This window comes from Benincasa hispida, chromosome 9 (assembly GCF_027475165.1).
Source record: "Benincasa hispida cultivar pf3 chromosome 9, pf3_genome.v1.1, whole genome shotgun sequence".
In the NCBI taxonomy this organism is placed as follows: Eukaryota; Viridiplantae; Streptophyta; class Magnoliopsida; order Cucurbitales; family Cucurbitaceae; genus Benincasa; species Benincasa hispida.
Window position 1 is genome coordinate 80,591,066 of NC_143486.1, and position 14,529 is coordinate 80,605,594.

General features: G+C 34.2%; 1 protein-coding gene across 1 annotated transcript; it reads left to right on the plus strand.

The window, feature by feature from the left end:
- The first annotated feature begins 6,207 nt into the window (after positions 1 to 6,207).
- Positions 6,208 to 10,244, plus strand: LOC120085248 (RNA-binding (RRM/RBD/RNP motifs) family protein). Its single transcript, XM_039041151.2, has 6 exons — positions 6,208 to 6,887; positions 6,991 to 7,077; positions 7,204 to 7,329; positions 7,530 to 7,817; positions 8,572 to 8,637; positions 9,912 to 10,244. Exons 1-6 carry the CDS (start codon positions 6,480 to 6,482, stop codon positions 9,966 to 9,968), a joined length of 1,032 nt encoding a protein of 343 aa, XP_038897079.1. The 5' UTR covers positions 6,208 to 6,479; the 3' UTR covers positions 9,969 to 10,244.
- Positions 10,245 to 14,529: the final 4,285 nt, after the last annotated feature.

Sequence of the window (14,529 nt, forward strand, 5' to 3'; positions counted from 1 at the left end):
GACGTAAGGGCCCATTTGGTTTGAGAATATAGAGATCCCAAGCCCATGTTTGTTTGAAGATCATCAAATTTATTCCTTGGAAAACCTTTTTCCCCGGCATCACTTAACATGGTAAGGGAAGGTTTTTTTTACCCCGTTGAAAAAAGTGGGTTTTGTTCGAACTTAAAACCCTTCATCTAATGGAATCCTGCTTTTGGTTTCTCTCTCTCTTTTTAATTTTTAATTTTTTTTTTATTTTCCATTTTCTCCATTTGTTATTTTCCACTTCCATTTCCGTTTCCATCTCTATTCTCTCGATTTCTTATTCTTCCTCTATTTTTTGAATTTGTTACTTCTTATTTCCCGTAAATTAATTATCTAAAGTTTAAGGTAATATTAATTTGATGCTTCATAACTATATAAAATTATTGAAAGGAATCACACAAACTAAACAACGTAATCATTTATTTATTATACGTAAATATGATAATATTCTCATGTAACACCAAATACATATATTACTTATTCACATAAAAATCATACAATATTTTCCAGTACAAACAAACACAGTCATCTTTTATTTTGAAACATTTTATTCCCAAACATTTACAAAACCTTGAACCGAACGACTTTAAAAGTTTTAAACCACTAAACTTAATAATAATAATAATAATAATAATAACAATAATAATAATAAGTTAGATATGGATCAAAATGAACCATTTTTACAATGAAAAGTTTGAGGATATAATTCCAACTAACAATTTTGCAATTTTCCCGAGCTACTAGGAAATTTGTACGAATAATAAAAAAATTTGACCTAAAATGTCAAATGACCATTTTTTTCTTAATGACAAATGACCTTCTTTTGACGTCACATTCAGGTGAAATTATCAAAATAAACTCGTGTACGCGAAAAGCCATGTCACTTTCTCTTCCTCTCCTCACTTACGAATCACTCTAATCTCTCTCCCGTCCTCTCGCTTTCTCTTCCTTTCTTCACTCATCTCTCTCACTCTTCTTTTCCTCACTCACAAATCACTCATCTTTATCACAATTCACTACAAAAAATTTGGGCTTTGATGTTGGTTGGAAAAACTAAATACGGATGTATAATGTCGGTTTCTTAAAAAAAAAAAAAATTGATCTTTAATGTCTATTTTAAACCGACATTAAAGATGAGCCTACAATGTCAGTTTAAAACCGACATTAAAGATCCACCATAAATTTTTTAAACAAAATATAAATATGTGATATTAAAATCAAACAAATCCTAGCCCGCGAATCGTCTCCCCCTTCTCCATTGTCTCTCCCCTTTCTTCACTGTCCCTCCCCTTTCTCCATCGTTCCCCCTTCTCTCTTAATTTCTCTCTCTTATCTCACGAAAGCAGTGGAGAGCGGCAGTGATTTTCTAGATATCGGGCATTCAATGGGAACATCTACGGCGGACGTTTGCAGTGAGGGACGAAGATACCCGCTGGAGCTGGGTATCTGCGGCAGATTTGTGTTCAAGAGAGGCAAATCTTGAAATTGGAAGAATAATTTTAATCCATTTTTCAATAAGTGCGGGCCTGAAATTGGAAGCTATTGCTCAAATACATCGCTCGGAGGTATAAATTACATCTTTATGTTATTTTGTTCTAACTTTACAAAATCGACCCTAAAAACTCGTGTACTTCTAATTGTTATTATAGTTGGAAGAATTCTTGATTTCATTCCATGTTGATCTGGCTATTGTAACTTGAGCTTGTGGTTTAAATTAATTAAATATTTATTTTGTTCTAGCTAGTAGCTATAGAGAAATTGACCTAAAACCTTGTGTAGTTCTAGTTGCTGCTCCGATAGTTAGAAGAACTCTTGATTTTGTTGGATATTTTGGCTATTGTATCTTGAGCTGGTTGTTTTAATTAATTATCTACTTATTTTTTTCTAGCCAAAAAGAAATCGACCTAAGACCTTATGTAATTCTAGTTATTGTGATAGTTAAAAGAATTCTTGATTTCGTTTAATATCTTGGCCATTGTATCTTGAGCTTGTGGTTTCAATTAATTATCTACTTATTTTGCTATTATGATTTCAAATGTTCTTCTTTTTTTGGTCTCAGCTTTACATAAAGATTACTTTCCTTCTTTGTTGTTAGATTTCTGTTATAAGAATCAGAGATGGTTAATTTCTATACACAATATCAGATTAAACACGTCACGTAATATTAGTACTCTGTGGGATGGTATTTAACATTTTTGTTCAATGTGATTTTAACTCAAATAGAACAATTGCGGTAGATTTCGTTCTTTGATTTTATTCAACTGTAACATTTCATCTCTATTTTAGTATTCTCTTCTCTTTCTCCAAATATGAATTTTGGTGGCTTTTCTCCCTGATTGGATCGTTGTTTGAATTATCATTATTGGTGATGAAGAGTTTTATGGCCAACTTGGATTTCAATGCAAAAAAATACAAGTTTTATGGCCAGGTCTGATAACATTTTTTTGGATTGTCTTTGTGATTTCAATGTAATAAAACTTTTTTGAAATCTATACAATCAAAACAAAGTTACCAAAGCTCATAAGGGTTACATAACAAAGCTCATAATGATTAAAACTAATATTGTCTTTGTGATAACATTTTTTTGCTCGAATTGAAAAGTTGCTTGTGATTTCTATTGAGTTCATATTAGTTCTAATATTTAAACTTTTTTTTATTGTATAAATTTCAAGAAAGCTTACTTTTGTTCGAGGAAATAAAATTTAGATTGAGAATTGTAGTGTTGCTTATCGAGGTGAGTAGTTTTCCCTTCTATTCCAAAATACAATTTAGTTGTTTGAGGAGATAAATTGTTTAGTTTATTGTATTTGTAAGTTTGTAAGTTTTGTTGTTTATGGTTATGCCTTTTGCATAATTTATTATGTTTCAAATTAGTTTTTTTCTTCACATTGATAATGTTTAGTTGCTCGAATTGATAAGTTATTCATACATGCTTTTAGGGTGTTACTTGATGTAGAATATACCAATCGTTTAGGTACCTTTATGGAAGTATAAACTTGTAAGTTGTAATCAATAAGAGATGGTATCAACTAAGGCAGCTTTTCAGGCAGTTCAAGAACCTCGAATGCAGCGGCAACAGCAAAACCATAACCCATCGACTGTTCTTTTTCTCTGGCGTTCTCTCCAGTGATGGTATGGCCTCCTTCGGGTTCTTCATCTTCTATTATCACATTTTTGTGGTTGGAACTATTACCTATTCCCGTTGTTGCTTGCAAGAATGGAGAGTTGTTTTTATTACCCTATTCCCGTTGTTTCTGATGCTATCAATGAATCTGATTCACAATCACAACCCCTATGCCATTGAATCAATTCGAAGGTGCTGAGATTCGGGTGTTCAAATATTTAGGGCACACATCACTTGTTTCTGATGCTATCAATGCTAATTTTTGGCTTTGATAGTTGTTGATTTATTATTATTTGTGTTGTGTAATATGGATAAGCTACTTGGTATGTTTGCTTATTAAAGGGGAAAGGTATACATTCTTTTGTGGTTTTGAGAGGGGTTCATGTAAGGATTGAGTGGTAAAAAAATTATTTCATAAATACTTGTATCTAGATTTGCTTCATATATAACTGATGGCATTAATTCCTAGTGTCCTTTTAGTTACATGTGCTTTTGTATTTGTTGTTATGTGCAATCATTTTAAGAGTCAATGGATATAATTCTCTACATATTATTTGTTATTTTTTTCCCTTAAAATGCTTGAATGTGCCTTACAACGTCTTATGTTAATTCACAAGTTTGTTTTTGTATATAGCTTTGTTTTTAGTCTTCGTGTTTTTTAGCTTGTTTGACTATTGAGATAATGAAAAGTAAAATTTTAACTTTGTGTAACACTTTCATGATTTATATATATATATTATAGAGTAGGTGATATTTGGTTAAAATGACTTCAAAGATTCTGCTACGTCATTGAGGATGATAAAGTTCACTTTTTGGCTTTTCTTTATGGCTTTTCTTCACGCACTTGCAGGCCTTGTTGATTACTATTGGGTTACAACTCTTGTCATCCAAAACATTGAACTTTATTCATAATTACTTTTATAAATAACATACATTTACCTAGAACTATATCAACCTATAGTACAAGATTGTTTCGTGCCCATGTTCTTTTTCCAAGGGGTGTTCAAAACATTAACTTTTTCCTATGTAGTCTTGATCTTGTTGGCCATAGTTTTATGTAGTTTGGATCTTGGTAATGATGTGGTGGATAATTAAAACTTTTGGGACATTCTTGTAAATTTTTCTTATTGCACTTTATGAAAGCCCTACTTTAGCTGTTAATTTGTCTTTGCAGAAAGTCACAGTTCAAGAGAAGTTTGGTAGTACGTGAAAGAGAAAATAACTTTAGATTGTACTGCTTGTGTTGTTTTAGAGTCTCTAAGCTAATTTCTCCATTGAATGGTTCTTATACATGCATTGTATAATATGTAAGTATTGCAATAGAATATCTATTATACTTAGTTGAAACAAAATGATATGCTTGCAGGATCAAAGAATTTAAAGAATTGGCACAGTGTCTCATACTTGAATTGGTTTCCAAATATGATTCATCAGATAACAATGAGATTTTTGACATCATGAGTCTTCTTGAAGATCGTCTTCAGCATGCTAATGGTGTTGTGGCATTGGAAACTACCAAAGTTTTTCTACATTTGACTTTATCTATAACTCATGTTCATCAGCAGGTAACTATCAAAAGTTTTTTATCCATTTACAACATTTTATTCCTTTACTAAACTCTATATTATAGTTTTACTTTTCATCTTTTATACATGAATTTTATGACCTTACCTAGTTCCAATGCTTCTTCTTCTTTTTCTCTCTCTTAAACATATGGAGCCCAAGATAACCTCTACCTCTAACCTGGCAATCTAAGTTCCTGGAAAGAGAAATAAGTCGAATCACTATGTAAATACAGTTTTGTTGAGAGAAGATTTTTGTTTGAATATTGTTGGAAGTGCATTTCTTTGAATAGGTGTTAAAGTATTTTTTTTTTTGTATTGTTGTGGTAGTGTTGTTATGTTGCTGAAATTTTTTTAAAACATAAGAGTTATAAAGTTAGTTGTAGGTTAAAATATGGTAATGTTCCTTAGTTTAACATTGAAATTTAGGATCATTGCAATGATGATTGTACAACTATGGTAGTTGTTAATGGGTTGAGTTCATTTTTTTCGTTATTTATAAATTGCTCATATTAACGCAACTTATATTTGTTTATTTATACACTCTCATATGGTATCGCTCGCACGAATACAAAGAGGTTCTAGATAGAGGGGATAACAAACTCAACCATAGAATAGAGAAAAGAATAGCAAGTTTTGCACTCATTCCTTTTGGTAAGTTTGTATAAATATAGTTTCCATACTTCATGTAATTTCTTTTAGTATGATTCATTTATTTGTAAATTATTCTTGATTTTATATACTTAAGTAAGCACATCTTCTTTGTAGATTTTTTGGGATAATAATGACACTCCAAAGTATATAACCAGCTCTCTCAATCTTTAGTTAATTTTTTGTATTTGTTGAAAGTTAAGTTGTATATACAAACGCAATTAAGATTTTATTTTGGGATTTTTTTGATACGTAAGCAGCCAACTACTGCTTTGTAAGTATAAATTTTGTTATTCTCTTTGGGAGTTGACTATTATTTGTACTTTGTGAGCAAGACTTAGATTTAAATTTGTGTGTTTGTTGAGATCTTAATATATAAAAACAATCTTTGTTTGTGGACAAATTATTATAATGACGTTTTTAACTTTTTGACCGCCACAATTTTAACTTTTTGACCGACATTAAAAATGGATTGGACATGGCATTTTTAAAAAACGAACAATAATTCTAGGCTTTAATGTCAGTTTAAAATTGACATTAAAAGGCTTTAATGTCGGTTGACAACTAATATTGAAGATCATGTTATAAAAGGTCTTTAACATCGTCTTAAACCGACATTGAAAATGGTGTACAATGTCAATTTAAAACCAACATTAAAGACCTTTTGTAACACGATCTTCCATGTCGATTCAACCGACATTAAAACCTTTTATTGTTCGTTTTAAATTGACATTAAAGTCCAGAATTCTTGTAGTGATTGAAAATCGTGTGTGGTAAAAAAAAGAAAAAATAGTCTTCGTCAAAGTTGCTCACCGAAGAAGAAAAGAAGAGGAGAGGAAAAAAAAAGGAAGTCACTGAAGCTAAAGAAGTTGGTCGAGAAGAGAAGAAAAAGTCATTGAAGAATGGCAAATCAATAATATTACACATGCATGATATCAGTAAAATGTCAATTTACAATAGTTTTTAAAAAGCGAGACATTTATCAGTAGGGCAATTTTCTCCAAGCTACTGAAGAAACACACACGCCCGCCAATTTTTCCCTCCAATCGAATTGGTGTATTAATTTTAGTTTATATTTATTTTTTTCCCCTTCTCCAAATCCTTCTCTTCCCCCGCCAATGGAATTGCCAAAATTCCGCCGGCCAAAGGAAGATAATGGATCTTCTTCTTCTAGCCCTAATCTCTACGTTGCAAACTGTGGACCGGCCGTCGGAATCAGCCACCGCACAATTGCAGCGGTTTTCGGCGGTTTTGGGCTCGTGAAAGGTGTCCACGCCGCCGACGAAACCGGCGCTCGCGTCATCGTATGTTTTTCCGAAGAATCCAGCGCCCGAGCCGCTCTTGAAGCGCTACACGGCCGCCTTTGCCCTCTTCTCGGAGGCCGGACTTTGCACATACGTTATTCGATCATCAGACCATCCATTTCGCACCCCAATGATTCTGTCTCGGTTTCTTTGTCGGCTTCGGAGCTGGACATTCCCGGACTTTTCTTATTGCACGACTTCGTCAATGCTAAGGAAGAGGAGGTGAGCGTTTTAGTCGGATTATGAGGACGGGACTGGAGAAGGATTCGGTTTTATCTTTTTTCTCCCTTTGTTCCGTTGTTATTGGTTTTTTGTGCTTTTGAAGGATTTGCTCATGGAAGTCGATGCTCGGCCTTGGAGTAATCTGGCGAAACGTAGAGTTCAGCATTATGGGTATGAGTTTTGTTATCAAGTAAGTGGCAGAACTTATTTTGTCTTTTCCTTCTTCCTAATTTCTGTTTTACTGAATGACTGTGCAATGTCAGGATTGCGAGTACTGAAAATCAGTTGGTTTTGTCTGTGTCTGTTTTTTTTTTAGACGAGGAATGTTAATACTAAACATCAGTTGGGGGAACTTCCATCATTCGTTTCCCATGTAGTTGATAGGATCTCCATGTTTCCAAATGCTGAGGATGTTGCAGATGCTTCTCTTGACCAATTGACGGTAGGCTCTCTGTTTTTTATGAATTACTCTAAACTTGGTTGCTTGTAGTTGGTTTATTTCTTGTGCAATCTTTGAAAATTGAGATTGTAGCTTTTGCTATCTGAGTCTTATGATGGTTTTGTTTTCCATGCTTCCGCTTTTATGCTATCTGAAGTTGTTGTCATGTTTAGTATGAGACTGAAATCAATACCACATTACAGGTTAATGAATACCCACCTGGGGTGGGTTTGTCCCCTCATATAGACACCCATTCTGCATTTGAAGGATTAATTTTCAGCCTTTCCTTAGCAGGGCCATGCATTATGGAGTTTAGGAGATATCCCGAAGGCACTTGGCACAAATGCCCTTCAAGTGTAGATTTGAAAATGGAGAATTCTGTAAACGATTCAAATTATCTGAGGAGAGTCATTTACCTTCCACCTCGGTCTATGCTCCTACTGTCTGGAGAGGCACGTTATGCTTGGCATCATTACATTCCTCACCACAAGGTATATCAGACCATCCAGGAGCAATTGTTGCTTTAGTGGGGTTGATTTACGAATTTGTAGAACATGTAATTATACATGTTGATAGGAATCCAATCATACACGTGTTTTCTTGTAAGCAAGTTGGGAAAGAAATGAGGGCGTGAGAAATTGTAAGGGGCATGTGGGGCTCATTAGTATGGAGATTAGTTCAATAAGCATTGTGAGAGGAGGGTATCTTTTTGGAGAACCTTTGTTGCGTTCTCTTTGAGAATTAGGAGAGGTGGGAAGCTCTCAAAACTTCCTTGTTATCTCGCTACCAGTTTATAAATAAATTGGCCAAGCCCTTCACATGTTAACAGCTACGAATTGGTCTAGTAGCTTATTTTCAAATAGTTCAGCCAGTGGGTGAGGATGAGCTATATATTTGGATGTCTTTGTAATATTTTGATAGGCATCTACTTATGATAATCGTATTCACAAACTCTTGTCATTTCAAATGTTGTAGAGGATGAAATTATATTCTTGTTGGATAGGTTAAGTGAGGGTAAATCAGGCTAGATACCGTGGGTATAAACATATTTTTGGGTGTTCAGTAAGGTGCCAGCCAAGCATTCTCAGTGGTTAAGAAGATATTTAATTGTTGAATAACATCATCATTTAGCTTTTGAATGAGAGAAACTGTGCACTTACATGTTCAACCATATACTTGTTAAATGATGCTTACTCGTTCTATTCTCATTTATGATGTTGAAATTGGGTAAATGTTCTGTAATAGATTGACATGGTGAAGGACAGTGCTATCAGAAGGGGTCCTAGGAGGGTTTCTTTTACATTTCGCAAGGTAAGTAGATTTAATGCATTTGTTTTTTCCCTCCCTCTCGTACCTGTTGAGCTTACCTTACCTGCTTATATTCTCCATGATGCCAAGATGGCAGTTATCCTACCCCGTGGCAATTCTAAATCATTATGTATGTTAAACTAGATGATATCACTAGACCATGTTATTCTTGTTTGACCCATTAATATTGAGGCGCATGGCTATGGTGAGAGGTGAGTGCTTATTGCCTTGCTAGCCATGAATTCAACCATGAGATGCACCATGATTGTTTTTGTATCTCCACAATCATAATGTTCATGATGACAATTGGTTATATAACAGTAAAGAGAGGAAGTTAGAGTTTAAAATGTCAGCTCTCATATCGTTTCTTTTTTCCCATTTGAGTTTGAATAGTTGCTCACCTCTTAAAAGTTCAGCCTTCTTTCTCTCTTTGTGAACTTTAATGCCCAGTCTCTCCTACGATTAACTTTTTCTCGCCCGATCTATAGATTTTAGTCCTCAAGAGGTGCTTGGCTCAATAATTAGCGCTTTCTTTTGTAATCATCTTTAGCTGTGTATTTTGGGTTTTCCCTTGATTTCATTTATCAAATGAAATGTTTATTTTACCAAAAAAGTATTAAAAAAAGGAAAAAAAAGGAGGTGCTTGGCTCATGGGGTTTTGAAGCTCATATAGGATGTAGGTCATGAAACCACAAATCAATCAAACCATCCCGGGTTGGTCCAGTGGTAAATAAAGGGTATGAGTTTGATAAAGGACTAAGAGGGAATGAGTTCAATTCACGGTGATCACTTATCAAGGCTTTAATATCGCATAAGTTTCTTTGATACCCAAATGTTGTAGGATCAGGTGGATTATCCCGTGAGATTAGTCTAGATGCACGTAAGTTGGTCTGGATATTCACAAATATTAAAAAACTCACAAATCAATTATGGCCATAAAAGGGTACATAACCAAACTTCTGAAACCATAGACCATTTTTTCTCAGTATAATTCATATTAAGGCTATTCAAACCAAGAAACTTGTTGCTTGAAGTGCGGTGTGTGCTTGAGAAATGCTTCTTTGGCCATCCCGCTTTATAATGTTGAAAGACTTTTTGATAATAATGGAACTGAATCTGTGGAGACTGGTTGAAATGTTTGTGATGGATGGAATGACTAAATCATGCTGCAAAATTCTACCATTCTCTGTGGTCTAAAAGTTGATCTTTTATTTCATCTTATCATCTCACATGTCTTTCCATGGTTGAATAAAGGGAAAAACATTGTCTTCTTGTAGGTGAGAACTGATCCTTGCCAGTGCAAATTTCCTCATTATTGCGATTCTCAGAGATAAATTAGAGGCCTCAATCCTCATTGAAGAACAGGCTGAGTTTTCTTTTTTTCTCATTCATCCATCTTTTCACATATGGTTCTTTAAAGTAGATTTTACATGTTTTATTTGGTTATAGTTATAGCTATAGGAGGGTTTTCTATACCTCTCACATTTATTGTTTAAATATTTTTGCCCTTATGTTCTAATTATGCACACAGCAATCAGCATTTTGTTGAACTCCTTGATTAATTACAGGAAATGAAATTAGGGGGTGATGAAACGTTAAAGATGTTAAAATTCAGAACCTCATCCTTTTTTTTTTTTTATTCACTTTTATTTGTCAGTTTGATAATGGTAATTTATTAGGGCTCCGTTTGGTAGCCATTTGATTTTCGATTTTTAAGTTAGTTTCAAACTAATGTTTTTAAAGTGGATAAGACACTGATTATCATTTTTAAGTTGAAGGTTTCGATCTCTTATTCATATTTTTTTTCTTGTGGAACAATGAAAGTCGTGGGCGTTGGACCATGGTCATTTAGGATGACATCACTTTACCTACTAGATGATGTTCGGACTTATCATTTCACATTTGTTGAATACAAAAAAGGTCTATATACATAGATAATAATTCTTTTACCTGCCTCATTATAATAACTCTCCATGTGTAACGGTCAAACTTTTTAAAGTTACATTTGAATATTCACTAATTTGTATATATATATTTTTTAATATAGTGGGTGGAAGATTCTATCCAAGAATTTCTAGATCGTTAGCACATAATTATGTTATGTGGCAAATACGTGCTGATACGTGATTTGAAGTATTTTATTTTTTTTTCTTTTTAAGTTTTAGATACAACAGATATGTGAAGGGGATTTGTTGGTGTTTTTTTTAAAAAAATTAAGCCCGATCACTTAAAAAGTTCAATTCACAACCTATTTTCTTTAAAAGTCTACTAAAATCTAGCAATCCAAAACAAAATTGATTGTAAATGATAAAAACAATAAAGAACAAAAACATAGAAAGTTAAAAAGAATTTTGAAACGTAATTAAATCCCCATTTTTCTCTTTTTCCTCACTATCTAAATCATGATTCACACTTCTTCATCCACAACTTCATTCTTCAATATTTATCTTCTATTTTTCTACTATCTTCTCTAATCCCTCAACCACAATCTAACTAAAAATAATATTATCTTCAATGTATTCGTATTTTAGTTTTTTAGAAATTCGTATATCGTCATATTTCATCGTATTTGTATTCTTATTTATGCTTCTTAGGGCTTTACTAACTCATGTAGAGTGTTAGTGGCAAATTTTTATGATATTTGTGGGGGAAAACAATTTATATTTCTAACCTTTAGGAGAGGTATCAGTTAAAATTCTGAACTAATAACGGTATCAATTCAAAATTTAGAATTTTATAACTAAATCTATCTCGACATTTATTATGCATTAATGATTCTAAAATGAAATATTAATTGAGGGTCTAAATTGGTTTGTTCTTTTATCATTATTTAGAGTCGAAATTGAAACAATTATCAGTTTAGAGTTTTAAGTTATGTAACTCTGCAAAGGGTAGGTGTTAAATTGGTAATATTTATCTTTTGTGGAAAAAATATCAGAGGACCAACTTTGTTTTCGGAATAGAGTTTGGGTCCATGGCATACCAGAAGGACCATCTTAAACACAAGGGATAACAATACATAAAATCTTAATAAATATCCCATACTGTATTTATGTCCAACTTTTCTATTATTTACAAGAATTGACTTCTTATTTACCTAAATATTAGGGTTTAATTACTTTTTGTTCCCAACCTATAATCAATTACGCATACTTAAAAAAGGAAACTCAATTGATTTCTTGATTCATGTACAATTTTTATTTACCCAAAATTATTTTTCAAAACCCCCTACTCATTCTCTCTAACCCTCATTCTCTCCGTCATCTCTCTCTAACCCTCTGTCTCCACCTTCAACATTGGCGACCACAATGGAAGACGAACGGAACGACGAACTTGGAGCGGAATGACAAATGTGAAAGAAATTTAATCCAAGGATTTCCATGAGCAGCGGAATAGATCATTCCAAATTACAATCATGTATGAACATTACAAATTACAGTCATAAACAGAGAAACACGGTTATGCAATCAATACAGAAATTACAGCATGAAACTACAAATGATCAAGAAGAGAAATCTCTACATATATTTGTAGGCTCGCCTCCACGCTCCTTGATCACAAACACTCGAACACAGCAACCATGAACACTCGAACAACACGATCGCTACACAACACGAACATCGTGCACTCGTCCTCAGCGATTGCCTCGGTCACGAACACACCAACAGCACGAACGGCCTCCACAGAACCTCGATGGCGTTGAGTTGAGTATGACATTACCAAGAAGGCTTCCTTGGTATTCTCGGTGTGAGAATCCAGAGGGTGGGCTCTGTGTGGACTTGGTTTGAGGCAGACGAAGGAGGATTCAACAATCGTGTAAATGATTGAGCAAGTGGGAGAAGACTGAACCTATCGTATAGGTTGATGCCCAATCGTTTAGCAAAAGCTAAACGATCATCTAGCAAAAGCTAAGCGATCGTTTAGCTCATTACTTAGTTCCGTATCTATCGTTTACAAAATACTATACGATCATTTACCTCGCTCAAGTTGTTTCTTAGTAAATCGTATTTACTTTACAACTTCTGTTCCGTGAGATTTCGATTGAGAAAAACATTCTAAAATTAGGAAAACAGTTCTCCTTTTATCTCACGGTTACCATAAACTACCAATAACCTCCACTCAATTGGTTATTAGAGAAAAAGAATTGATTATTCAATAATTAATATTATTATAAATATAAATGATAACCGACTTATCATACTATATTTATAACCTATAGTTTTAATATTTCATCTCATGAAACATATAAACCATAGTTCTTTTTCTATTCCATGGTACTCAATGTAAATCTCATTTACATTAATCCTCCACTAGATGTATCTCATACATCATACCGATCATATCACATATAATCAAATTACCTCTTGTCAATTTGAACATTTCAAATCAACAACAAGAACTGATCCTCAACTGAATCCATTAAGCTACCAAGGGGACTTTATGGACCTGTAGCTCGAAGCTCCAACGATACGTGAATAATTGATTAAACTATTTAGTCATGGGATCCACCATCCGTTAACTGTCAGGCACTTCACTAAAGACCGACAGTTGAACTCTCCTTACCACAGATATATTATATGTCCATCTTAACCAATCAACAATGCGACAACCCTTCACATATCACTCATAAGTACAGTTGGGCCAATAACCGTTATACCCCTGTAGTTATATCTAACTCCTTAAGTACCACCGATCTCTCTAATGAACATAAGTCATAGTCCTACTATGAATGAGTCCTCTCTTCCAAAGAGAAGTTGTGGCCACTATGTTCAAGTCCCATAATCAACCCTTAAGGGAGTAATCTCTCCACTTATACCTGTTTCGGGAAATAAGTGAATTTCATCTTATAGATTGAGTTCCCAGCTCCCAGATCAGACAAATCCCCAAAAAGATAGGCATGTTGAGTTGGAAATCTGGCCACTCTCGCCCATACTAATCAAAGGACCGCTCTCAAAGGTAGGAGTTCTCAAAACACTCAGGATTGAGGTGTCACATATGGTCGTTTAGGTGAGATGCAAGTCTCTAGTATCAATGACGTTATATACAAAGTCTAGTCATCTCGTGATCCAAGTCTTATACAAACTCTTTGTATAGAACACCCCCGCTCGCACGTCTCCACATGAATGGTTAGGATCTACCATCTGTAATAGCTTACAACACTTGCAAACCTCTACAGAGCGAGCCGTATCCGTAGTGTCACAAGGATCAGGTATCCCACCTTAATCCATATACTACAAACTTATTTAGATTATCACTTAAGTCATAATCCACTTGTATATCACATATACATGTTTAAGTTCACATAAGATAACCACGGAGCTTTGTTTATTGGATATGAGGAAATGCCATAATTAAATAACAATTATTTTATTCATCAAACAATGTGTATCTTTACAAACAACGAGACTCCGGGAGAATTAGGACACCAATCCAATAATCTCCCACTTGTTCTAATGACTCGGGAGACTAATGTACAATACAATATAAAAATGTACAATATACAATAAACTAGGGCATACCCTAGTATCATCTCCTACTTGCCCTAAACAAGATGTTGCATGTCTCGCAGACCCAGACTCTCCAGGTGACCCTCTAACACTTTAACCGTGAGGGCCTTTGTAAAAGGATCAGCAACGTTGTGCTCCATCCGATCTTCATGACTATCACATCACCGTGATGCACAATCTCCCTGATCAGGTGATATTTCCGTTCAATGTGCTTACCCCAACGATAACTTCAAGGCTCCTTCGAATTTGCCATAGCCCCGTTGTTATCACAATAAAGAGTGATAGACAAATCCATATTTGGAACAACTTTCAAATCTAAAAGGAATTTCCTCAGCCAAACAGCCTCCTTAGCTGCTTCACAAGTGCTACGTATTCAGCTTTCATAGTG